A 26,616-nucleotide genomic window follows, 5' to 3' on the forward strand; every position below is an offset into this window, starting at 1 on the left:
CTAGAGGCGATAAATCGATCCCCGATAGATCGATGGGTAGTGAAGACGTGCCCTAAAGCAAGCACATTGTTGTGTACCCCCCTTCCATGGAATTTTTGCTTGGTGGGGGAAAATGTAGCTCCCTCTGGAGTTTCCAAAGGAGTTCTGCAGGCGGAGGTGGCTGAGGGGATTTGCTGGATTAATGTGTACCCAGCTCCTGTGGACATTCCCCTGGCTTGCTCTGGCCTCTTAAATTAAGACCTCAGCTTTACAAGAAATTGAACTTTATCTTGTGGAATTATTTGGATAGCAAGTTTTATAACATTTTATTCACATATAATAATAATAATAGTAGTACCTTCTCTTCTATAGCACTTTTCATCCCTAGACCTCAATGCACTTTACAAAGGAGGTAGCATCATTATCCCCATTTTACGGATGGGGAAACTGAGGCACAGGATGGTTAAACGACTTGCCCAATGTCACTCAGCAGGGCAGAGTGTTAAACCAAAGAGTGTTATTTATGTAAATCATTTATAAATAGGTGTCCTAGATCAACAGGATGAACACTAGAACCTCTTATACTGAGGTTTGATTTTCAGTGGTGCTGAGTATTTACAATTGACTTCAGTGGGAGTTTTGGATGTCTATGGGTGATCAGTATCTCTGATCAGAAGTGTGTATCTGTTTTATCTAGTAGAAAAACCACCTGGCTTTACATTCCTAAACATGAACATGAGCAAATGTCACCATGCTTCAGTGTTACTTGTCTGTATGCTGGTGGGTGTTGCTATGCTGCAAGTAGTGTGTTCTAACAGAGCATGTATTACTCGCCCTGGCTTGTGCATAAATCAGGTGTTGCAAAGGTTTTTAATTCTGTTGTTGCCTTCTGGAAATTAATCCAGCTCCTAGTATTCTAAATTTCTCTCCACTGAAGACTTGCTTGAGTGAACAGTTGTTTGGGCCAGATTCATCTCTGATGTAACTCTATTGACTTAAAGCATAAAAGTGAAGAGGAAGTATTAGCAGGGATTAATTTGGTCCATTGTGTTTAATGGCAAGCGGGGAAGTTCACTAAACTATTGTAAGAAAACATGATTTAAATAAGACAGTTAAGCAGAAACTGAAGAGAGCAGCAAATAAAATCCTTAGCTCAATAACTATGGGGGTGGACACAAAATAAAGGGAATTTCTGTTGTTAAAACTTCACTTTTCTGATCATACTCTGTCGTCATCTATTGATGTGCTGAATTCAGTAGATAGCCGGGGCAGTGGATTCTGATTTGCAGAAAGTTTGGGTGGCTACAAAAATGATGGACAGCCACAAATACCCAAACAAAATGATGTAAACGTTATGACCTTCCAGCTTTCATTTGTGTACCTTTTAGTCAATGTGCAGGTTTGTTCTTTACAAATTGTTGGACTGAATTCATTGGATCCGGTTCATTCAGAATTTGAATTCTGATGCAAATTAGATTAATTTTAGTTAAAGGGCTGTGAATATTTAAATAAGTATATGATATTTAAGTCTGTAGTGCCAAATTTATACCCATTAAATTCAGAAGAGTTGTATCAGGGAAGAATATGCCCCATCGTCCTATTTTAAATAAAGAAATATTTACGGCAGTTCAGCTTTTTTAATTCAATCAAGAATAGTTTTAGAAAGTGTAACCTTTGATTGAATTGCATAGTATAATATATTTCAAATTGTGCTGGTGTCATAACTATAAAGGGAAGGGTGGCAGCTCTCCTGTGTACAGTGCTGTGGAATCCCTCCTGGCCAGAGACTCCAAATCCTTTTACCTGTAAAGGGTTAAGAAGCTCGGGTAACCTGGCTGACACCTGACCCAAAGGACCAATAAGGGGACAAGATACTTTCAAATCTTGGGGGCGGAAAAGGCTTTTGTGTGTGCTCTTTGTTTTAAGGGGTTGTTCGCTCTTGGGACTGAGAGGGACCAGACATCAATCCAGGTTCTCCCCATCTTTCTAAACAAGTCTCTCATATTTCAAACTTGTAAGTAAAAAAGCCAGGCAAGGCGTCTTAGTTTTACTTTGTTTTCTCAACTTGTAAATGTACCTTTTACCAGAGTGTTTATCTTTGTTTGCTGTACTTTGAACCTAAGACAGAGGGGGGTCCTCTGAGCTCTTTAAGTTTGATTACCCTGTAAAGTTATTTTCCATACTGATTTTACAGAGATGATTTTTACCTTTTTCTTTAATTAAAAGCCTTCTTTTTAAGAACCTGATTGATTTCTCCTTGTTTTAAGATCCAAGGGGGTTTGGATCTGTATTCACCAGGAGTTGGTGAAAGGAAGGAGGGGGGAAGGGTCAATTTCTCCTTGTTTAAGATCCAAGGAGTTTGGATTTGTATTCACCAGGGAATTGGTGAGAGGTTTCTAAAAGCTTCCCAGGGTAGGGAATGGTGGCAGCGGACCAGAACTAAGCTGGTAGTTAAGCTTAGAAATCCTCATGCAGGCCCCTACATTTGTACCCTAAAGTTCAAAGTGGGGATACAGCCTTGACAGCTGGTTAAACTTATTTTGAATTTTAATAATTACAATAGTGCTTTGTCATATGAAATTTTCTGTGCCAACATTAAGGGCTAGATTCTCTAATCCTCTAAGGCTCCCTTGCTCTGCATAAGCATGACCAGTGCAAAGTGGACTTAAAACAGCCAGAGATGGCTAGTGGAGAATATTGCCTGTGCCAGGGAGCTCTCTGCTTGCATAACGCTGTCAGAGGTAGCATACTGACCTTCTGTGCCAGTTGCCCATGTGGGAGGGGAAGAAGGCACTGCAGAGCACAGCTGTACTACATCTGCTCCTCCACTGGTGTAAGTTCCTTGAGAGTCCTTGCACCAGTGGCTTAAGTCAGAGCTCTTCTCGTGCCATTTTAACCTCCCTCAGGGCCCGATGGCTCAGAAACAGGGAGTTATAACTGGTTTCCTTATGGTTCCCCCACTTCCACTGCATTTAGGTGGAGCTCAGACACAGACAAGAACATGCCCCTTAAAAACTCCTACAACATAAATGCTTACCAGAAGTTGAAAAACATATATAAGGAATGGTACACTTGATATGATTTTCGACAAGCGTGTCAGCAGGAAAACTTCTCTAAATCCAGGCCAGTATTTCAGGGAGCGTAGGTGAAAGAACAAAACACATTGCCATTTAGAGCATCTTGTCCAGAAATGAGAGTTGACATTTTCTGCCTTCTGAGTTGAGCTCTTTTTTGTAAGCATGGCGACCTTTCTTATATATAATGAACTGCAATCTCCACTATGTATTACCATTGAGAGCAGAGGATTAAAATTATCCTTTGTTACAGAGTACCATCGTAATGATACACATTTAGACATCAAAGCATTAGTTTATGGGCACAGGCATGCTTTAATGTCCAATTGCAGTATGTAGACCTGTTTCTTTCGATAATGAAGACATTGTGTCATTGGCCTAGGCTGCCACATACAAAACATATGTTGGCAGGTTATTAAAAAATTCAGCTTCTTGATGAAAGACTATCCTGCAGGCTAAGAGTATAGAGAAAAGACTCTCCATTCTGGTAGAATTATTAGAAATGAGAATATGACTGTAAGCACTAAATTATGTTAATACTTACAAATAGCATCATTTGCATAGCAGTTTATGACACGATACCAAGATTTTTCTCATTGGTATGTAGTAGGCAACAGATTAAAAATAATGTAGTTTGTGAGTTTGAACTGTATAAGAATCTATTCCATCTAAAACAGGGTGATTTTAGAGTCCTCATTTCAAGCATAACATTGGGCAAACTAAAATGCATGACAAGATTAGTGATGTATTTTATCCTGTTAAATTAATGTAGAGTCTGAGTTATCTGAGAGATTACTTTGCAGCTGCAATTGGGGTGCAATCTGAGGAGTATGTTGACATTGACTGCAATGGACCAACTTATGGAGCAAGGCACTACTCAGTGTGAGCAAGGGTATCAGTGTCTGACCCTTGTATGATCAGATAGTGCTGAAAAGCCTCAGCACCTCAGTGGCATTTTCCAGTTTTGTATTTTGCAATGTAAACGACTCTGGGGAAAAGCAAAACGTTATCTAGCTAAAATCTGTGAAGCTTATCTATGTCAAACATGTGTCCTACCTGGGATCCTTTTCTACCTGTACACTATCACTTTCCACCCTTATTTAGGTATCGTCTTCAAACAGTAGTAAGAGTCCATTTATAACCAAGAGCCTGTGCCTATTCCCATTGAAGGATTGGCCTGAAAGTTTTGGCAACTCCACTAGCAACAGAGAATGTAGTAAGTGTTATTGACGATGATTTGTTTTGCATGTGGTGATACTATTGTAATAGTATTTAGTAATGGATTTTCCAAAGCACCATAGAAGTTAGAGGTCTAATTCCCATTAAAAGTCAATGCAAGTTAGGGTCTAACACTCTTAGGCACTTTTGAAAATCCTACCCATATTTACTGTCGTTTTTTCCACCATCATATGCCATTATTTTTAAAGGGATAAAAATAAATCACTAACCTCCTGTCTGTCTTAGTTACTTCTTCTGGTAACTGAAAACATGAGACTTTCAGAGTCTGTACACAGAGGAGGGCTGCAATAAGTTTGTTTACTTTTTTGCGTCCAAAAACTTTCTGTGGATTTGAAATTCACCCTCTCCACTGCTCCCACTGTTACAGAGGTGCACGAGAAACACTGCAATTATGTTTGCATTTGTTTTACCCTGCAAAGTACAGTTTATAGCCCAGAATTTATGTGAAAATGAACACGTTCCATAACCAGAGCTTGATCTGTTTAATGAGGAGCTCCCCTGGAAGGCTCTGTATAATTCTGCCACTAGCTTCAGTGTTACTGTTCTGTGAACACTGAAAACCACCCCTTTGTCAAATTTGTATTTGGGAGTCTATGTTTTATCACTTCTCTAGAGCTAACTTCTTACATTTATGTCTTCAATGGAACACAGAGCACTCATTAGAAAATGAGTTGAAAATGGTTGGCTGGAGTTGGTGACAGCTGTTACACAGTAGAGACTGCAAGGAGCAGAGGTGGCCAGGTGAGGGCGCTCAGAGCAGCTCAGTGCTGCAGGAGAAGGTAGGGAAACTTTCGTGCTTCCCTGACTTCTCCAGCTGAGGCACTTGATGTGGCTCACCCTGGGCTGGCCTTACCATGAGGCGAACTGAGGCGGTCACTCAGGTGCCAGACTGTGGGGGGGTGCTACTAGGACCCAGCGTGTAGAAAATTGTGTCTGCTGCTGGTGCATATGTATTCTCTCTGCTCTAGATGCACAGAGATGGTGGAGTGCTGTTCTGGAGGAAGGAGGGCACAAGACACAACAGGCAGGCAGGAGAAAAGGAGAGAGGGAATAACAGAAAGCAGCAGGAGCTGCAGGGAGAGAGAGGAGGAGGAGCCCCTTATGTACCTCTCTGGCACCCCCAGGAGCCTGGACTGATTCACACCAGCTTCTCAGTGAGCTTCCTGTTTCTGCTGCTTCCCTGAACCCACTTGAGAAGAACAGGCAGTCAACTGAAGTAGTAGGAGCCAGTTAGGCCCTTAAGATGCTGATATCTTCCCTCACTCAGGCCCTGCTACCAGCCTGCTTATTTGTCCCCTTCAATTGAGTGTTGAGAGCCACTATCGCTGGCACAGAACAGCAGTCATGAGTGAAAGAAGAAAACACCCCTCTGGGGCAGCATTCAGAAAAAGAAAGAAAGCAAAGGAAGCTTTTTCTGTCTAAGCAGGAAGGAGCTCTCCTGAGATACATAGACACAAATGTTCACAGTGAGCCTTCCGGCCCCAGTGAGGATGTGAGTGGTGAGGAGATGCCTGATCTTCCAGTTAGTCAGAGTGCAGGTGATCTGGCAGCTACTGCATCATCCATATCTCCATCTCAAATGGATGTAACCATGCACATTCCTGAAGAAAAGTGTAGATCAGAGAGTGTGGTGGAGGCGCAAGAAACAGCTGCTGCTGAGTTTAGTTCCTTAAGTCTAGATGATCCAGGACCGTGGACCCACTTGAGCAGTAGCCTGAGGGACTTCCTTGTGCTGCATGGGCCACAGCAAGTGAAAAACTTCATGTTCCCCAAAGACAATGAAAATAGATGTTTCCATCCAACACATAACTGGCGTGAAATCCCCAATGGTGACAAAGTGGAGAGGCCATGGCTTATGTACTCAAAAACCCAGAATGCTGCATACTGTTTTTGTTGCAAACTCATCCAGTCTAATGTTCCAGCCACATTGGATCCTACAGGAACAAAGGACTGGAAGAATCTGGCTAGAAAACTGGCGTGCCATGAGAAGGCAGCAAATCACCAGAGAGCATTCCATAGGTGGAAAGAGCTTGAGATGAGACTAAGGTTAAAGGCCACCATAGATGATCAGCATCAAGAGAAGATTGCATCAGAGTCTCTTTACTGGCCAAATGTTCTGAAAAGACTCATTGCCATTGTGAGAATGCTTGCTACCCAAAACCTAGCACTGCGTGGCACTTCAGATCAGCTGTATGTGCCAAACAATGGAAACTTCCTTAAAATTGTGGAGCTGATGGCTGAGTTTGATGCTGTACTCCAGGAGCATCTAAGAAGAGTCACCACCCAAGAAATGTACACACACCACTACCTTGGGAAAACAATTCAAAATGAGATCATACAGTTACTGGCAACAAAAGTCAAACAGAAGATTGTGGCAGATCTGAAGTGCCACGCAGTGCTAGGTTTTGGGTAGCAAGCATTCTCACAGTCCTGTTATTCTGGACTGCACACCTGACATCAGCCACAGTCCTGTTATTCTGGACTGCACACCTGACATCAGCCATACGGAACAGATGACTTTAATGGTGCGTTTTGTAACAACAACAGAACCTAGTGAAAATGTCCCTGCAATGGTGACTGTCAGAGAGCATTTTCTAGAATTTATTGACATTGATGATACTACAGGAGCTGGTATGACAAATGTGCTTCTTAAAAAGCTGGAAGATACGGGAATTGCGATAGCTGACATGAGAGGTCAGGGCTATTCTAATGGCGCCAACATGAGGGGAGAGAACAGAGGAGTGCAGACATGGATCCGAGAGTTAAACCCTCGAGCCTTTTTTGTCCCATGCAGTTCTCATTCATTGAACTTGGTGGTCAGTGATGCAGCTTCAGCTTCTAGTGAGGCTGCTGAATTTTTTAATATAATTCAAAGCATCTATGTATTTTTCTCTGCATCGACGGCAAATTTTGAAGCAACATCTGGGAACATCCTCTCTGACACTGAAACCACTGAGTGCCACATGATGGGAAAGTCGAGTAGAGGTGATAAAGCCTATCAAACACCAAATTGGGAAGATAGATGATGCCATAGTTGCCATTATGGAGGATAATGCTATGACAGGAACTGTTCATGGGAGAACAGTGGCAGAGGGAAATGGAATCACCAGAAACACACACAACTTCAAATTTCTGTGTGGCTTAGTGTTGTGGCATGACATACTGTTTGAAATAAATGTTGTAAGCAAGAGACTCCAAGGTGTTGACCTTGATATGTCTGGAGCAGTGGAACAACTGGACAAAGCAAAGTCATACCTACAGTCTTACCAGTCAGATGAGGGATTTCAAAACGTTCTGAAGAGTGCACAGAAGTTGGCAGAGGAACTTCACACTGAAGCTATGTTCCCACCCATTCAAGAATACAAGAGTCACAGAAGAAGACGACATTTTGATTACGAGGCATGGGATAATCCCATAAGAGACCCCAAACAACAATTCAAAGTTGAATTCTTTAACCAGGTGCTAGATTGTGCAATACAGTCAGTTGAAGAACGTTTCATGCAGCTCAAGGAACACAGCAGTATATTTGAGATGTTGTATGATATTCCAAAACTCCTCACTATACCTGAAGAAGACCTACACCAGCAATGCAGGGCACTAGAGTCAGTGTTGACACATGATGACATGCGCGATATTGATGCGAGTGATTTAGGTGATGAACTGAAAGCCCTTTCAAGTTACATTTCAGCAGGATCAACTCCAAAGGCTCTTCTGGAACATATGTGCACAAATAAGATGACCACCCTCTTTCCAAATGCTTTTGTTGCTCTGCGCATAATTCTAACACTTCCTGTAACAGTTGCCAGTGGAGAAGGCAGCTTCTCCAAGCTGAAGTTAATAAAAACACATCTATGCTCCACACTGACACAGGAGAGGCTGGTCGGCCTTGCAACCATCTCAATAGAGCATGAGCTGGCCCAGACTGTGGACCTTCAGGAAGCAGTTCAAATCTTTGCAACCAAGAAGGCACGGAAAGCACCACTTTGTTTTATCAAACAGATAAAAATGCCAGTGTTTACTATGCAGACAAGAAAAGTTACATTTGCTGTTCAGGCATTTGAAAGTTAAGTGTTACTTAAAATTTTCGAACAAGGCATTTTAAGTTGTTAGTTCTCCTTTATTGGGGTAGGTAGCAGAGCAGTACCATGAGAGGAGTAGGACAGGAAGAAGGCAGAATTGAGAACTTTCAAAGTTTTGGCCCAAGCGAGGGGGCATGGGGGTGTAATTTGAGCTCCCCGCCTCAGGTGCCAAAATGTTGTGGGCCGGCCCTGGGCTCACCAGAAGGGAATCCAGTGTTGTTAGCCAAAACAGGAGTGCAGCAGTGGGGTTCTTCTGCAGAACCTAGTAAACCCCCAGATCCCCAGGCAGTACCTGGGGGCAGTAGCCTGGGAGAGTGTTCTGACTGGTGTCAGAAGTCGGCAATCCACTAGGCCAGTGTTTCCCAAACTTGGGACGCCGCTTGTTTAGGGAAAGCCCCTGTCGGGCCGGGCCGGTTTGTTTACCTGCCTCGTCCGCAGGTCCGGCCAATGGGAGCTGACCGCGGTTCGCTGCTCCAGGCCAATGGGAGCTGCTGGAAGTGACGCGGGCTGAGGGACGAACTGGCTTGTCCTTTCCAGCAGCTCCCATTGGCCTGGAGCAGCGAACTGTGGCTAGTGGGAGCCGGGATCGGCCGAACCTGCGGACGCTGCAGGTAAACAAACCAGCCCGGCCCGCCAGGGGCTTTCCCTAAACAAGCGGCGTCCCACGTTTGGGAAACATTGCACTAGGCTCTGCAAGATACCAAAACCAAAAGGCTGTTGTTGTTGTCAGGCTGGCCTGTTGGAAGGCTCCGAATGGAGAAAAAGGCATTCTCTAGAAATGCACAGTATTTGATCTTAGTGATCTTCTCTCTCATCTTAATAAATCTTTGGTTAATTAGACCGGCTGAGTCTCTGCCTGCTGTTTGGGGAGAGAGGTGAAACAGCCTCTAAGATGAGGTAGGAAGCAGGGTGTTCTGGAGCCTGCCCACTCAGGATTCTCACTCCAAAAAGCACACAGACTAGGGAATGGTGTCCTGCAAAGGTGTCACTTGAAGGGCTGTGGTCTGACAAACATACAGAAAATACCAAATGGCTGTCACAGTTACCAGCGAACTGCACCTCTGCCCCCTCCTGGTTTCTTTGAGTGCACCTCCTCTCAAGCCAACACCTCTCTCTAGGGGTAGAATCACACAATTTTCCCCATGTCAGGCCCTGGGCTTCAGTCCCCTATGATCAACCATCATTACCTCAGCAGGTCTGGTTTATCTTTAGTGACTTCAGTTCTGTTCCCTCTGGGGACAATAACAGAGTTGCCCTTCTGTTTGTTCTCCAACAGCCCCCATTGAATTAAAAGCAATAAAGGTATATGGTAAACATTCCATTACCCCAGTATAAGTCTATCTCAATAACAAGGTTACATTTCAGTATTCATAGATTGTTGCATCACAGCTCCATATCCGCCACAATGACCACAAACTTGAACTGAGTTTAAGGATGTGTAAGGTGACAGAAAGTTTTAAAGATAAGGAACCCTAGATTGGGGACAGAGAAAGGGATGAGTGCAGGAGATGTAGAAAAGGAGAGAAGTGAAGGTGGCATAGAGAAAAGCAAACTGAATGTGGCAGCAGAGGAAGAGAAGGTTCAACATTACAAATTGGCCAGTAGCAACCGAGCCATTAGAGAGCTCTAAATCGTACATCTGTTGTTGAAAGAAAAAGGCTATTTAACACACAATGTATCATTTTATTTCAGTTTTACAGTTTTTTAAATCGCTGTTTCTAACTATATCACTGTAATTTTGTCATTATTATTTGTATTACTGCTGCACCTAGGAGCCCTAGTCATGGACCAGAACACCAAACAAAGACATCTAGGTCCTGGTTAACTCACTAAAATTAGTGATCGAGATTTAAAATCTTTTCAGAGGCAGATAAAGCAAAGAAAACTCAAATTTCCATCAGTATTGACTAAATATTTTAACGCTCATGTTAGGATTTGAGATTGATCACCATTGGAAAATCCCTGTTTCAGATGCCAGAAATAGCCAACTGTTGCCTTAACATTTAACATTATTGATCATTTTTCAAAAATTCCTTAAAAAAAGAATTAAATAAATTCAGAGATTATCAGAAAATCAGGAATAGTAGTAAAGAGGTGTATAACTTTTTGCCTAGGGTTCCATAAGGAAAATAAGCCTTATGAACAATTTTCATCACCCTTTGCATCTTTCCAAAAGTAAGAAAATCAAAATAAGCAGCATGTATTTATCAACCAACCCAAAATATAACTACAATACTGCCAAAGCCTTAACTTCAGTGGCATAACATCATGCTTTATAACTAAGCTCTGTTATTCTCTTGCACACATTAACGTTGCTGAATGTGTACTTTCTACTTCCTAAAACTCATACTTATTCTTATCACAACATTTGTTAATCACATGCAGTAACAGATTCTAAAATAGTTTGGTTCCAGAAATGTTACAGAGATTGCTGGGGTTTACAAACAGTTGAGTTGTGTTTGCTGACATACCTACTAAGGTCTGTGGAGAAAATTCTTTAAACAAGCGGTCTTTCCTGCTGATTTTATTGATTTCACATGCAGTTTTTGGTGTGATCATTTTTCTAGCCTGAAGGAGGCCAGAAACACAGACAGTTGCACAGAAAATCCGCATACAATATTTTGAAAGGTGTGACAGGCTTTTAAAATTTCTTTTAATTTAATGTGGTGTACGGTAGGATGGTAAAAATTATCTTGGCTAAAGGAACAGATCCCTGCTAGCTTCAAACTGTGCAGTTCAGGGTTGTTTCCTCCCTAACGAATATAGCCAGTGCTCCATCAACAGACTATCTTGAGTTGTTTACATATTTATTATATCTGAGAACGATCTGCAGTGTTCTCATTCAGTCAATTATTATATTTATGTAGCTGCTGGAGTTATGTTTCAGGTGATTCTTAAATCCTAAGTAAATAACAAAGCATGATAATTGTATCCTTTGGTTAAATGAAAACCATGATATCCATTCCTAGGACCTACAATAATCAGATATGCAAGCTGTTGGTTTGTATGTCCTATTGATTTAATATGCTTCTAATCAGTACATAAAGCTATAGGCCTGCAGTGTTAATTTTTCATATGCTTACAAAGTACCCTTTGATTTTCTGTCACACGTTAATTACAGTGTTTTGCCATTAAATAGGAAGCTTTGTGTAAACTAATTACTAGGTAATCATTGTCTACCGCAAGCGTGCTGTTTGTACCTTTTATTTTATTCTAAAAATGCACAGATCTCGCAGTCTGGAACCACTATACCTTCCAGCCATTAGCTCTCACTAATTCATAGCATTATTGTGTTAAGATTGTAGGAGTTGTAATTGTTGTGGTATCAGTGCTGTTAATTACCGGAGTAAACAGTTGAAATGGTGCCAAGGTCTATTGTACAAGGCAGAGAGAAGGAGGTTTAAATGTTACTTCCACCATCTGGGGACTGGAGTAGAGGCAAATGCTAGAAAACAGCAGTGAGGCAATATCAGAACTTCAGCTCCAGGGTTTTAGGCCATATGGATCTCGAATATTTTGAATCAATTGAATTTAACTGCCAGTTTTTAGCAATAACAGTGTGGAAGGAGAGGATAAAGCAAGAGCAGTAAAGAAATCTGAAAATCGTTAGTGTTATCACATGCAATAAAATGCCTGTTTGGATTATTTTAAAAATGTTTGTTTTGCTAAAATCCAAAAAGACAAGTCTGAGACTAAAAGAAGTTCAACCGGGTGTCACTTGTGAAACACGACATCGTTTTTATCATACTGCTCTGTAGGCTGTTTTGAAAAATAGCTCCGTAGTTTACATGGAGTTCTTGTCAATTTACCGAGATTATCCCTACTTTTTAGTATTTTTTTTTTTAATCACACTTTTAAAATTCACATAGATTTTTTTTCCCCTGTGGAAGCAGCCAAAGAGAATGGCCGATGAAATAAAACAAATTATGTAGAGTTAAAATTTTTTTTTTTTTTAAACTTGGAAAATCTAGTGATCTTGAGGGGGCATGAATTGAGCATGTATTCACAGGGGTCTGATATACCAAAAGTGTGCACTCAGATGCTACTCTCATAGGAAGTACTGTCTAAGGCTCTGATCCTGCAAACACTTTGCTTGTGAGTGGTTCCACATTGACTTCAAAAATTTATTTTATTTTTAAAAAAGAAAACCTTTGTTGGGGAAAATACTATTAAGAATACATAGTAATACTCCAACCTTCGATGGAGAAATGCGTTTATTGTGGAAATTATTTATTTGGGAAATTAGGACCCTATCTTGCAAAATACTTACACGTGTGCATCTCTTTAAGCACAAAATAGAAATCCTCCAGTCACATTGGTTAAAAAAAAAAAATCCATTGTATAAAATTGTCATAATCGCAATTAAATTACATTTGTGCTGAGTATATATCTGCATGACTATTTGATAATATCACTTTGCCTCTAAGCTCCTCTTTCTGTCTGATTTTGGGTGGCACTGGATATAGTGGTTTTATATTTAATTTCCTCCCAAATTTTGTTTTCCAAGGTGAAATCTACAAAAAAAAGAGGTCTCTGTAGCTTGCTGCCGTTACTGGTTTAGTATCATTCAGAGGAAATAGAAGGGATCTCTCTTCCTAAACAATCCTGGTTTATTTATTTTTTTATTGGTCTGTTAGCAGATGTTGAAGTAGTTCAGGGCACAATGTAAACGTGCTTTTAAATAGAGGTATTGTAAGTAGCAAAGTATACAATGAAGCTGGAGCAATGGGGGGTTTTTGGACTAGGACAATGTTCTCTGCTTTTTGTGTGTGCATGTAGCTGAATTTAGAATTAAAAGAAGTGCTTGATCTTTATATATTGAAATCCTCAGCGTGCAGAGTGACAGCATGAGCCAGAAGAGAAAACCATGGCCCCATGTGGTGTGAAAAAAGGAACAGCAGTTTAAGTGCTGGAAAGTTGAAAGAGAACTAACCTCCTTGTTCTTGTAGTCAAGGAAAGTGGCTGTTTTGTGCTCTCATATCCAAGCATAGCATATGTGCCTCAGTTTGACAAAAAGCCTCTTGAGTCAAAGCAACCCTGTGTGCTGATCCAAAACGAAGGCCACAATAATGAGGGACGGGCCTCTCAAGAAGCAGTGAGTAGATAATACTACATAAGTAGAGAATTCTGTGTAGTGTTCTCTCCATTCTACTTAATGCAAGTCGAAACCACGGTGAATTGCTTGCCATCCAGCCGAAATGGGCCATTAGCTATCAGGGAAAATTGTCTTTGCTACTTTCAGCAGATGGAGCAAATATTTTACAAAGCAATTTTACATACAAAAAACATTTGTGTTACTTGGTAATGACGGCTGTTTTACATGATGTTACCTTCTCCCAGAACATATTTTTTTAGCTCATGGAAGGCAAAATTGGCACTTTTTAATTTTAAAATTTGCAGTTAACAATTAAATGTTCGTTCTTAAACCAGCTTTTAAACGTTAAGTAGGTGTGTGGTAGGCAATGTATCATGTCCAAAACCGTTTCTGTTTTTTCCCCCAACCTTTCAAAATGTTTTTGGTCTTTAGCCTAGATTATCGCTCTAGATATCATACACCTGTCTGGACGAGAAAGAATATCCATTCTTTGTCAGTTGCAAACAAGGGAGCACTTACAATACGGTGGGACAGCAGTCAGGACATAAGCTTTGGACTCTTTCCATGGTTGCCAGTGCTAGTAAGAATATAAAAGTAAATAGGGTCGGACATAATACAAAGCAGGGCAGATCCTCAGCTGGTATTGCCATAGCTCCATTTGTATTGTTCTTCTCTGGCCCATTCGACTTTTTGCAGTGTCGTTAGAGCCATGTTGGTCCCAGGATATGAGAGAAGGTAGGAGAGGTAATATATTTTATTGAACCAGCTTCTGTTGGTAGAAGGTACAAGCTTTTGAGCTACACAGAGCCCTTCCTTCCTCAGGCCTGAAGAAGAGCTCTGTGTAGTTCCACCCACAGAAGTTGGTACAATAAAAGATATTACCTCTCCTACCTTATCTCTCCCATTCATCTTTACTTATCTGGGATTTCTTTCTTTGCTCTATTTGCTTCTAAGGCCCACATAGCTTCCTTTCACTCTGATTCCATCTATAAGCCCTAGGCCTTTCTCATGCACTCCGCTCCAGAGCCTCTTTCTATCCTGGGTCTCTCTTTCTATTTCTAAACCTATTTCTCTTCTCTTCTCTTTTTTCTCTTCTCACCAGGCTTCTCTTTGTTGCCTGATCTTTCTCAACTAGATCTGCTACCTGTTCCTTCCAGACACCCCACCTCCAGTCCTAACATCATCTCTTGTGGCTTCTATTATTGTCACATAGCTTTGCAAATTTCTATTTGCTCTAGGGCCAGGAATATTTTTTGAGAAAAAATAATTCTTCTTCGAGTGATTGCTCATGTGTATTCCACAATAGGTGTGCGTGCACCGGTGCCGGAAGTTTTTCCCCAGCAGTACCCGTAGGGGAGCGCCCTAGCGACCCCTGGAGTGGCGCCTCCATGGCGTGGTATAAGGGGCACTGCGAGCTGCCCCCACCCTCAGTTCCTTCTTGCCGCCAGTGAAGGTGCTTTGGAACTCAACACCATTTCCCGGGGCTACACCATCCAGTTTACTTCCTCTCCACCCAGCCACCCCCCGCCCCGTCCCTCCTGGGGGACCCCTCACACGAGGCTTTGCTCGAGCAGGAGGTGGGGCGGCTCCTGAGCCTAGGGGCGGTGGAAGCGGTACTGGGGGAGTTCAAAGGCAAGGGGTACTCCCGCTATTTCCTTATCCCGAAGGCCAAAGGGGGGCTCAGGCCCATCTTGGACCTGCGAGGCCTGAACCAGTACATGGTGAAGCTCAAGTTCCGCATGATCTCCCTGACCTCCATCATCCCCTCCCTGGATCCCGGGGATTGGTACGCCGCCCTCGATCTGCAGGACGCGTATTTCCACATTCATATATTCGAGGGGCACAGACGCTTCCTCCGTTTCACGGTGGGGTAGGAACACTACCAATTTATGGTCCTCCTATTTGGCCTGTCCACTGCCCTTAGGGTATTCACAAAATGTATGTTGGTAGTGGTGGCCTACCTCAGGCGCCGGGGGGTCCAGATCTTCCCCTATCTGGACGACTGGGTGGTCAAGGGCAGCTCCCGGTCGCAGGTGCGGGATCACGTGGTGCTCCTTCTGTCCACGTGCACCACTTTGGGCCTGTTGGTAAACAACACCAAGTCCACGTTAGTCCCGCTACAACGCATAGAGTTTATCGGGGCGGTCCTGGACGCCTCGTCAGCCAGAGCCTCCCTCCCACCGGACAGGTTTGAGACCCTGAAGGGGCTCATCGACACAGTCACAAGGTTTCCTGTGACAACAGCCATAGTGTGCCTCCAGCCCTTGGGTGACATGTCGGTGTGCACGTATATGGCCTGTCACACCAGACTCAGGATGTGGCCCCTCCAGCTCTGGTTGGCCTCGGAGTTCTCCCAGGCCAGGGACAGGATGGACAAAGTCCTCACGGTGCCCGAGCCAGTGATCACCTCCCTACGGTGGTGGTCCTCCCCAAGAAACATGCTCCAAGGGGTCCTGTTCGGGGCAGAGCCCTGTCGCTGGAACTGGTGTCTGACACGTCGGACCTGGGATGGGGGGCCCATGTGGGGAATGTTCAGACCCAGGGTATGTGGTCGGCTCAGAATCTGACCCTCCACATGAACGTCAAGGAGCTCAGGGCGGTACGGCTGGCGTGCATGGCCTTCCGCTCGCACCTGGAGGGCCGGGTGGTCAGGGTCCTCACGGACAACATGGCCTCGATGTTCTATATCAACAGGCAAGGTGGGGCCTGATCCTCTGCCGCGAAGCCCTCAGGCTGTGGGTCTTTTGTATAGCCCATGACATCTGCCTACAGGCCTTTCATCTGCCAGGCACCCGGAACGCGCAGACGGATCGCTTGAGCAGGGACTTCTTCTCTCAGCATGAGTGGTCTTTCCACCCAGAAGTGGAGCACAGACTTTTCCAAGTGTGGGGAACTCCCCAGGTGGACCTATTCGTGACTCGGCAGAACCGTCTCTGTCCCCGGTTCTGCTCCAAGGGGGCGCTGGGATGGGGTGCTATCTCCGATGCCTTCCTCCTGTCCTGGTCAAGCCAGTTTCTCTGTCTTTCCCCCGTTCCTGCTGATCGGCAAGGTCCTGGAAAAGATAAAGATGGACAAGGCCCGGGTCCTTCTGATTGCCCCGGGATGGCCCAGGCAGCATTGGTACAGGACCCTCACGGGCCTGGCGGTCACCCTGCCATGGCTGTTGCCATCCCACTCGGACCTGCTCTCCCAGGACCAGGGACACCTCCTCCACCCCAACCTGGCGGCACTCCACCTCACGGTGTGGCTGCTCAGTGGTCAGGTAGGGAGGAAAAGATGTGCTCAGAAGGGGTTTAGCGCATCCTCCTAGAAAGCAGGCGGCCCTCCACACACCGAGCCTACTTGGCAAAGTGGTCTCGGTTTTCCAGATGGGCGGACGAGCGGGGCATTTCCCCGGTGGCCGCCCCGATCCAGTTTATTCTGGATTACCTCCTTCACCTTAGAGCCCAGGGCCTGGCGCCCTCGTCAGTCAAAGTGCACCTGGCGGCCATATCGGCCTTCCATCCGCTGGTGCAGGGCCATTCTCCCATGCTATGACTGGCTGATTCTTTAGGGGGTTGGATCGTCTCTTCCCATATGTTAGGCCCCCCAGTCCCGCAGTGAGACCTAAACCTGGCGTTGGCCTGTCTCACGGGGCCCCCGTTTGAGCCACTAGCCACATGCTCCTGGTCACACCTCTCATGGAAGGTGGCCTTCCTGGTTATGATCACGTTGGCTAGGTGGGTCTCAGAACTCAGGGCCCTGACCTCCGAGCCCCCGTACACGGTATTTCATAAAATAAGGTCCAGCTCCGCTCACACCCTTCATTCCTCCCAAAGGTGGTCTCCGCCTATCACATGGGTCAGGACATTTTTCTGCCGGTCCTCTGCCCCAAGCCCCATGCATCCAGTGAGGAGCGCCATCTCCACATGCTGGATGTGACACGGGCTCTGGCTTTTTACCTGGAGCGGACTAAGCCGTTCAGAAAGTCCTTGCAACTGTTCATCGCCTCGGCCGAGCGCATGAAAGGTCAGCCGATCTCCACTCATCATCTCCAACTGGATCACCTCATGCATCCGTACCTGTTATGACCTGACGGGAATCCTTCCACCACCAATTGTAAAGGCGCACTCGACTAGGGCGCAGGCCTCGTCGGCTGCCTTTTTGGCCCATGTCCCCATACAGGACATTTGTAGGGCTGCCACGTGGTCTTCAGTTCACACGTTCACCTCGCATTATGCGATTGTCTGTCAGACCAGGGAGGACGCCAGGTTCGGCAGGGCCGTTCTCCATCCCGAGAGGTTGTTAACTCCTTCCCACCTCCAACAGATAAAGCTTGGAATCACCTATTGTGGAATACACATGAGCAATCATTCGAAGAAGAAAAGACAGTTACCTTTTCCGTAACTGGTGTTCTTCGAGATGTGTTGCTCATGTCTATTCCACATCCCACCCTCCTTCCCCTCTGTCAGAGTTGTCTGGCAAGAAGGAATTGAGGGTTGGGGCAGCGCGCAGTTCCCCTTATACCACGCCATGGAGGCGCCACTCCAGGGGTCGCTAGGGCGCTCCCCTACAGGTACTGATAGGGGAAAATCTTCCGGCACCGGTGCACGTGGTGAGCATGCACACCTATTATGGAATAGACATGAGCAACACATCTCGAAGTTACAGAAAAGGTAACTGTCTTTTATTTTTCTTGCTCATCCTTCATTATGGTAAAGTGCAGGCAAGCAGACTTTGTGCCTGGGCTTGTCATGTAAAGTGCAACAACAAAAATCTGTGCCGACCCTTTTTTGCTGGCACTGAGAAACATGAGCTAAGAGGTTAACTGCTGTAAACCTATAATTCTGCATCAGTCTGAGGCCACAGTTGAGATAGCAAGAGTAAGTTCTGCTGAGCTACTGTCCAATTTAAATAAAATTGTCATGAAGATCAGAGACTTTTTTAAAAGGTCTGGCTTCATGAGTAAATGTCTGACTTACTGGTTTGAGGGGGTTTGACTTTTATTTTAATGTATTCTCTCCTCCCTGCTATACTTCCTTGTAGTTGGCAGTATTACCACTCTAGGGGCACACAGTGATGGAGGTGCTTCAGCTAGGGACTAGATTATTAAGGGAACTTCAGGTGGGTTTGATCCCACTTCTGCTGAGAAAATTTGGAAAATGTGATGGTTTGTTTTAAAGCCACCTTCTCCCTATGAGTTGATTTTCCTTGGTCATTGTCATAGCTGGGAGACAATATTTCCTTGGCTTCATGTGAAGATGTACAGCTGTGTGTGGTCTGCATAAGGCTGGTATTTGAGCCCAGGGTGTCTCACAATCTCCTTCAGAGGTGTCATGTAAAGAACAATATGTGGGACTTAGCAGGTGAAAGCTCTGGAGGTGAAGGGGCAGCTTCTCATCACTACTTTCTGGGTTTGGTTGGCTAAGAAAGACCAAAGCCATTTATTGATCCCTACAAGTTTTCTAGGAAATTGAACAATATCTCACTAGAGTGCAGCATCAAATGCTTCCAAAAGGTGTAGTAGTGTGAAAAAGGATGTTTGATCATCTTCCATGGCTAAGGGGAGACCATTCGCTAGTACCATTCTATGCTTTGTCATGGTCTAAACCCTAGCTAGCAGGGATCAAGAATATTAGTGGAGATCAAGTATTGCCAGAGTTGGCATATTTCACCAGCGTCTTAATCAACTGGCTCAGGAACTGGAGTCTGGCCACTGGGCAGTAGTTAGTAAGATCAGTTGTAGCAAGTGATGACTTGTTGAGTATCAGTTTGAACCCTTTTGCAGAAATGTCAGTCATCTCTGTGTTATTAAGGGTGCAGAGTGGTTGAGGAAAAGAGCTTAGTGACCTATTTCTAACCTATTTGCAAGGAAAAATTGAGTATTCAAAAGGAGAAACAGTTATAAAATACCGAGCAAGTGGCTTCATATTCCTTAACATTGTTGCAATGGAAAATGTTAACACAACTCTATCGCATGCCAGTAATTGAGATTTGTATTTATACAGATGTGGTCCCAGTGCCCCAAATACCACAACACACACTGGAAGTAATTTTAGATTTTTTAAATCAATTTATGAAAATCTTTTCAATCCACATCCCACATATCTGTGTGTGTTTGTTTTTTAAATTGCACCATGCCCAAAGTCATTAGATCTAAATGATCAGGCTCAGTATGATGGAGGTATTGCTGAACCTACTGAGATGTGCATATTGATTTGTAGCTCTGACCTCTCAATGGCATTAATCACTGAAAAGAAAACTTCTGTCTACTGCGTTGTATTTATATTAATTGTATAGGTAACAATACAGTTGTTTTGAGATGGTTGCCCCCATCTCAAAAAAGATGTATTAGAATTGGAAAAAGTACAGAGATGGGCAACAAAAATGGTTAGGGGAATAGAAAAGCTTCCCTATGAGGAGAGATTAAAAAGACTGGGACTGTTCAGCTTAGAAAAGAGACAACTAAAGAGGGATATGATAGAGATCTATAAAATCATGCATGGTGTGGAGAAAGTGAATAAGGAAGTGTTATTTACCCCTTCACATAAGAACCAGGTTTAAAGCAAACAAAAGGAAGTTCTTCACAGAACGCACAGTCAACCTATGGAATTCATTGCCAGCGGATGTTGTGAAGGCCAAAAGTATAAGTGGTTTCGAAAAAGAATTAGATACGTTCCGGAGGATAGGTCCATCAATGGCTATTAGCCATGTAGTCAGGGACACAACCCCATACTTTGGGTATTCTAAAATCCCTGACTGCAAGAAGCTGGGACTGGATGACAGGGAATGGATCACTCAATAAATTGCCTGGTTCAGTTCATTCCATCTGAAGTGTCTGTCAGAAGACAGGATAGGGGGCTAGATGGATCATTGGTCTGACCCAATATGGCCATTCTTATGTAACCATTAGCTCTCTCAGTTTCTTGGGATAGTTATATTTAAAAGCAAAACACAAGCCCTGATGAACCCAATTGGTCTTTGCTCACTGTTCTGATGTTTTAATCATCTTGAATTCCCTGGTACAGTTCCTGCTTAGATGACTTTGCTTTATGTCACTGTTTGGCTACAGTTCTGATCTTTGACCTCACAGTTTGGAATAGGAGTAAATCACACCATTAGTGTCTCAGCATCCTGTGGTTGTCTGCTCAGAGGGAGACCTAATCAGCTGCAGTTACCATTGGTATTTTCGATCGTAGAGTAGCTGCTCTTAGGAACTCCAGTTTGTATTATAGGCTGGTATGAGAAACTTAAGTTGAAGACGAAAAAGAGTTCTTTCTTGGTGGCATTATTGATATGGGGCATTACTTTTAAGAATTAAAGTGCAAGTCTATCGTACAGGGAAAGAACCATTCTCTCGGACAGGAATGTCCCATGCCTGAACTGGTCAAAACCAAACACCTTGTACTCTGCACAAAAGTCAATAGGCAGCCAATGCAAATCCCACAGTGTTAATGCAATAGTCTCACAGCAAGAAACCTCACTCAACAAGCAGGCTGCTGCATTGTGTACCAGCTTCAGTTTGCAGATGGATTTAAGGTGTAGTGGTATGCTGAGAGCACCGCAGAGCAGACAGTTCTAGAGGTGACTAAAGCATGGGTGACAGTAGCAAGACCAGCATCCGAAACACGTCCCAGCCTCCAAACCAGACACAGATGGAAAAATATAAAATAAAAAACAATCAGTGGGACAACTCAAGGAGTAAGGGACTAGTCAGTGTGGGTGACAGAACGTGGCCCAGGATTAGGATGAGGGCCAGCAGTAAGCAACGTCTTTCCTGTAAACTTGCTCTTGTGTTGTGTTCTTCTCACACAAGACCTAGACCGCCAGACCTCTGTCTGATGTGGATCCCGGACTGGACACTGCGGAGGAAGGACGAGCTGATAAATGAAACGTCATGTGCCAAATGATGCAGTTGGTTTCACTGGCCCAAAATAGCCCAAATCTATTAACCTTCAGGGCACCCTGCAAAACCCATGTGTTATGCTCAGGCTTTGGAAGAGCAGGGAACAGGCTGAGAGGTGGTAATTTGGGCAGAGGTCGATGGTATTGTGTTATTTCAGGCTAATCATCTGGGATGGTTTTGGCTGTGGGTGAAATGTTGTGCTGCTAAATTTATTTATTTATTGACGATAAGTGTTTTTTAAAAGGTTTGTAAATGGCACCTAGAACAAGCGATAGACATTTAAAATATATATACTTCTAAGGTCCTTATATCACCTGCACTGTGTAACATCTGAGCACCTCACCGTTTTTAATGTATTTACCCTCACTACACCCCTGTGGTATAGGGCAGTGCTATTATTCCCATTGTACAAATGGGGTCTGGAGGCACAGAGAGGCTAAGTGACTTGCCCACAGTCACACAGGAAGTCTCTGGCAGAGCATGGAAACCAGATCTCCCCTATCCCAGGCTGTTGCCCTTAGCCTCTGGGCCATACGTCCTCTGCTACCTTTTGTAGATAAATCCAAAATTAATAGTATTAAATATGAATTAAAGAACCCCTTTATGTCACATTGCATGTTATGGAAGTAACAGGATTCATTGATTGCTCATGCAGGGTAGCGGTTTTGTTCATATTTATAGAGTGTTAATCACAAAGTTATACTGAGCACCTTCCGAGGCCAAAACAAGATCAGGGCTCAGAATGTTGCCAGGATCGGCGGATAAGTGGTCCTCTTCTGGAGCATGGGACATTTCTCATTTCAAGAGTATGTAAAACGGAAAGAAAGAGACCCAGGGAAAGCATGAAAGTGCTTATGAAGCAGCAAGAAAGAAGGGCTCGGGGCTTTAGAGTCAGGGTCCTGGCACTTTACATACTTGCTCACCTCTGGGCCTCTTGAACAGCAAAGACAATGGAGTTAGTTTTTGCCAAGATATGTTTGATGGTTTTTGTGGTAATACTGGGCGGGACTGAGGCTATTTTATATCCTATAATATGAAAAATCAAATTCCAACCAAAGCTAGAGAGCCATCAACCAATCCTCTAGTTTGCTTGTCTGACAAATTGTAGAGATTTACAAGGATACCTCCCATCGTAAATACACTTTGTGTGTAACGCTACCAACCTTGTATGGGCGCGCCCAAATTCATGATGACTAAAATGCTGAGTTTTGCCTTGAGTATAAAAGTAAAAGAGTTAGGAAGAGTATTATTGGAAACCATAGCCATTTTAACACTTTCCGTTTTAAAATACACATATCGTAGAAGTTATCGACTGTTGATATTGATCACTAAGCCATGACCAAGGCTTTTATGTCATTTACAATCACAAGGTCATGTTACTGATGAAAGTGATAATAGAATAGATGCTACGCTGAAAACAAATCAGCCTGTCAGAAAAAAAGACTGTTTTGGATAAATGTAAGGAGAAAAATTTAAAAAGCCTGTCTGACTGTGAGTAAACAGTAACCACTTTTTTTTTTTTTTTTTGGTGCCTGTTGGAGGCCTGGTTTTTAATCACCCCACAAGCAGTTTTCATTTCTGTAGTAAAATTGCTTGTGGTTCTATTTAATTTGTTTCTGCAGGAGCCAGCTTTGGTGAAGATCTCCCAGGAGCTCCCGGGCCTTTTAGCACAGCACGCACAGCCAGTCAATGAGAAACGATTTCCTACATGGGAAAAATTCCTCCAAACATTTCTTAGTCAAGGTAAATAAGACTGCAAAGTTCCTGTTAAGTATTATAATTGGTAATTATACCATACTGTATACCGTCTTCTTGTTAATCTTGGGCTTGTTTAAAAATTTCTTATTTCCACATTATATTTAACTGTCCATTTAAGAATTCTATATAGGCAATTATTCTATCATTCTTATATCCTACTCACGTGTTTAACCTGAACATTGAAGCTACCTCTCCTACACTATTCTGAGTGAATAAGGACCAACCGGTTTAATTTTGTGTTAATATATTGGAGCTTATGTTGCCTTTGGCAAAGAAGCTCAGCAGGAAATGTCAGCATGTGGACTTGTGGCATCCAAAACTATAAGTAGTTCAGTCCTCTGAGTTATTGGACAGGAAACAACTGTGGGAGTGTGGTTTTGCCATCCTGCTGGACCAGAAAGTGAGTTGCATGTAGCACTTGTTGCCTACTGAGGGGAGGAATTCGCAAGGACCTTATAACCCCCAAGCCATTCTTCTATCAGGCATGTTTAGTAAGTTTCTGGAGTGAAGTGCCCTGCAGTTATATTAAATTTGATACATTCCATGGATTTCATTATCTGTAGAAGAGTCAAGGGTAGATCAGGATTCCCATTTGAAAATGGTTTTGGCAAAAGAGCACCCACTGTCACATTTAGGAATTGTATAAAAAACATGATCATTTATCATAGCTGAATCCAATATTATATAATAGGCAACAGTAAGTTAACACAGAATGCCAAATAATCCTGTTAATGCTCTCCCTATGAACAGCTATGTCGTGTTGTTATTTAGAGAACATACACTCAGGAGCGGCGCCAGGGTTTTTGGCGCCCTAGGCGGGGGTCCTTCCGCGCTCCCGGTCTTCGGGGCACTTCGGCGGTGGGTCCCGGAGCGAGTGAAGGACCCACCGCAGAATTGCCGCCAAAGACCCGGAGCACGGAAGGACCCCCCACCGCCGAATTGCCGCTGAGGGCAGCAAAATGCCGCCCCCCCCAAATCCTGGTGTCCCAGGCGACCGCCTAGGTCGTCTAACTGGAAGCGCTGGCCCTGCATACACTTCATTTTCCAAGAGATGTACGGAGGTTAGCTACACAGTTATTATTACATTTATTTATTTAAGGCATTTCTGTAGCAGTCCTCACCATAGTGTCTGAGTGCAATAGATGTGGTTGGCTGAATTCTGTGCGGCTCTAAAAATGCTGGAGTTTGAATTCTGTTACAAGTCTAACAAAAAATTCCTTTCTTACCAGGCGGTGTGATAGAAGCCTTTCCACCCTCAGAAAATGTCACCAACCTTACAGTGGATATGCTGATAGAGCCAATGGGAGACATAAGGATAGTTTCATCCGGAGATCAGATCCATGCAGATGGTCCTTTGCAATCATCTGGCACCACTGTTCCACAGTGTTCAGTTGATCCAGCAGTTCTTAATTCATTATGTTTAAAAATTGGAGAGGCCTGCAAATCTAGAGGGGTGCTTGGCTACTTCTCAGTTGACCTTGTAACTTTCATCCACCCGCAAACAATGGAGCAGCAGGTGAGTTGGACAGAAATACAGAAGTATTTAGAAATACCTGAAATATCTGAAATCCCACAAGACTCTAGCACGGTGTTTCCCAAACTTGGGACTCCGCTTGTGTAGGGAAAGCCCCTGGCGAGCCGAGCCGGTTTGTTTACCTGCCACCTCCACAGGTCCGGCCGATCGCGGCTCCCACTGGCCATGGTTCGCTGCTCCAGGCCAACGGGAGCTGCTGGAAGCAGTGGCCAGTACGTTCCTCGGCCCGCGCCACTTCCAGCAGCTCCCATTGGCCTGGAGCAGCGAACTGCGGCCAGTGGGAGCCGCGATCGGCCGGACCTGCGGACGCGGCAGGCAGGAGCGGTGCCAGGGTTTTTGCCGCCCTAGGTGGCAGAGCTTCTCCTCTGAGCATTCAGGGGGTCTGGGGTCTTCAGCAGCGGGGGGTCCTTCCGCTCCGCGTCTTCGGGGCACTTCGGCGGCGGATCCCGGAGCAAGTAAAGGACCCGCCGCTGAATTTCTGCCGAAGACTCGGAGCGGAAGGACCCCCCGCCGCCGAATTTCCTCCGAGGGCGGCAAAATGCTGCCCCCCAAATCCTGCCGCCCTAGGCGACCACCTAGGGTCGCCTAGTGGAAGCGCCGGCCCTGGCGGCAGGTAAACAAACCGGTCCGGTCCGCCATGGGCTTTCCCTACACAAGGCGCGTCCCAAGTTTGGGAAACACTGCTCTAGTAGATCATGTTAAAGGCATTACATTTAAAAACTCATTGAGCTAATCAACTTTTCCCCTGCAGACAAATTCTGACATTTCTGTGCTTCCAATTCTCCATCTCTAAAATGGGAATAATACTTCCACCTGGAGCTTTCGTGAGCCTTACTTCGGTAATACTGTATTTGAAAGTGTTTTGAGTTCTTTGGATAGAAACTGCTGTACAAGTGCAAAATATCTTTTTCATAAATGTAGTGGTTGTGAAAGTTACCAGAAAGATGGTGGTAGAGATTTAACTCCAGAGATCAGGTTCCACGCAAGCAATGCAAGTGCAAGTGTCACACTCCTCTATTAACGTGCCTAAACCATCATCTAGAGGAACCTCCTTCAGTCACTCTACCAATTCAATCGTTGGTTCATTTCAATCCAGGCATCTCTCTCGAGACTGACTACAAGGGTTCCAGTAGAACCAATTACAATGATGGGTTTTGTGATGTGGAATTTTTCCACTCTGTACTGTTCTGAAATCCCCCGCTCATTTTGTTCAGCTGATCACTGATTGGATCATTGTCACAGGCTGATGATTCCTGTGTTGTACCAGCCTGGTCCTGATTTGAAATGGTGACATAGAGGTCTGATGCACTATATTTAATTGCCAATTTCTGAGCCATCTAGCCCTCCTCCCCCCAATTAATATTTTAAAGGTAAAGTGTTGGTATTAGCAGAAGGTTGACTAGTTTGAACCTCGTTTTTTTCTCTTAAAAATTCTATGGATTATGGTATGATACGCTGAATTACATCAATAAGAGCTTAGGTCCTGAAGGTTCTGCACAATTCTGCAGAAAGGAGTCATTCTGTGGCTGCAGAATTGTGGAATAGATGGGGCCCTGACAATATACTTTCCCCCCGTCCAGCCTTCTGAGGCAAAGGTCTGAGAAGAAGAGTTGGCTCTGTACTGTGCCCTGAAGGTCAACAGACTCATGCCCTCTCTGATGAACTGTGGAAGTGAGTTTCAGGGTACAGTGAGTTACACTGAAAATACCCTGGCACCAGCTTCCAGATACTCAGATTTAGACAGTGTAAGATGAAGTGATATTGACTGATCTCAGCTGTTGCAGCGGTACGTCGGGTGAGAGGTAGTCTTTCAAAGAGCCAGGGCCAAGCAAAGTTGGGTTTTAGACTGGGCTTTTAATAGGGCCACTCCTTGAATTACGCCTAGAAGCGACTCTACTAGGAAGCCCAGTATAGTTTTTGGAGCTGTGGTACAATGTGCAACCTACAGCAGGCACAAAGCAGCAGATGAAGTA

General features: G+C 44.2%; 1 protein-coding gene across 1 annotated transcript in view; it reads left to right on the plus strand.

Annotated features, from left to right (window-relative positions):
* IQCH (IQ motif containing H) overlaps nucleotides 1-26,616 on the plus strand; it is a 112,351-nt gene that overhangs the window by 52,500 nt on the left and 33,235 nt on the right. Inside the window, exons 15-16 of the mRNA XM_065412129.1 lie at nucleotides 22,974-23,094; nucleotides 24,339-24,625. Coding sequence (XP_065268201.1) covers nucleotides 22,974-23,094; nucleotides 24,339-24,625 — 408 coding nt within the window. The remainder of the gene's footprint in view (nucleotides 1-22,973; nucleotides 23,095-24,338; nucleotides 24,626-26,616) is intronic.

The sequence above is a fragment of the Emys orbicularis genome, chromosome 10 (genome assembly GCF_028017835.1).
Source record: "Emys orbicularis isolate rEmyOrb1 chromosome 10, rEmyOrb1.hap1, whole genome shotgun sequence".
Taxonomy (NCBI): Eukaryota; Metazoa; Chordata; order Testudines; family Emydidae; genus Emys; species Emys orbicularis.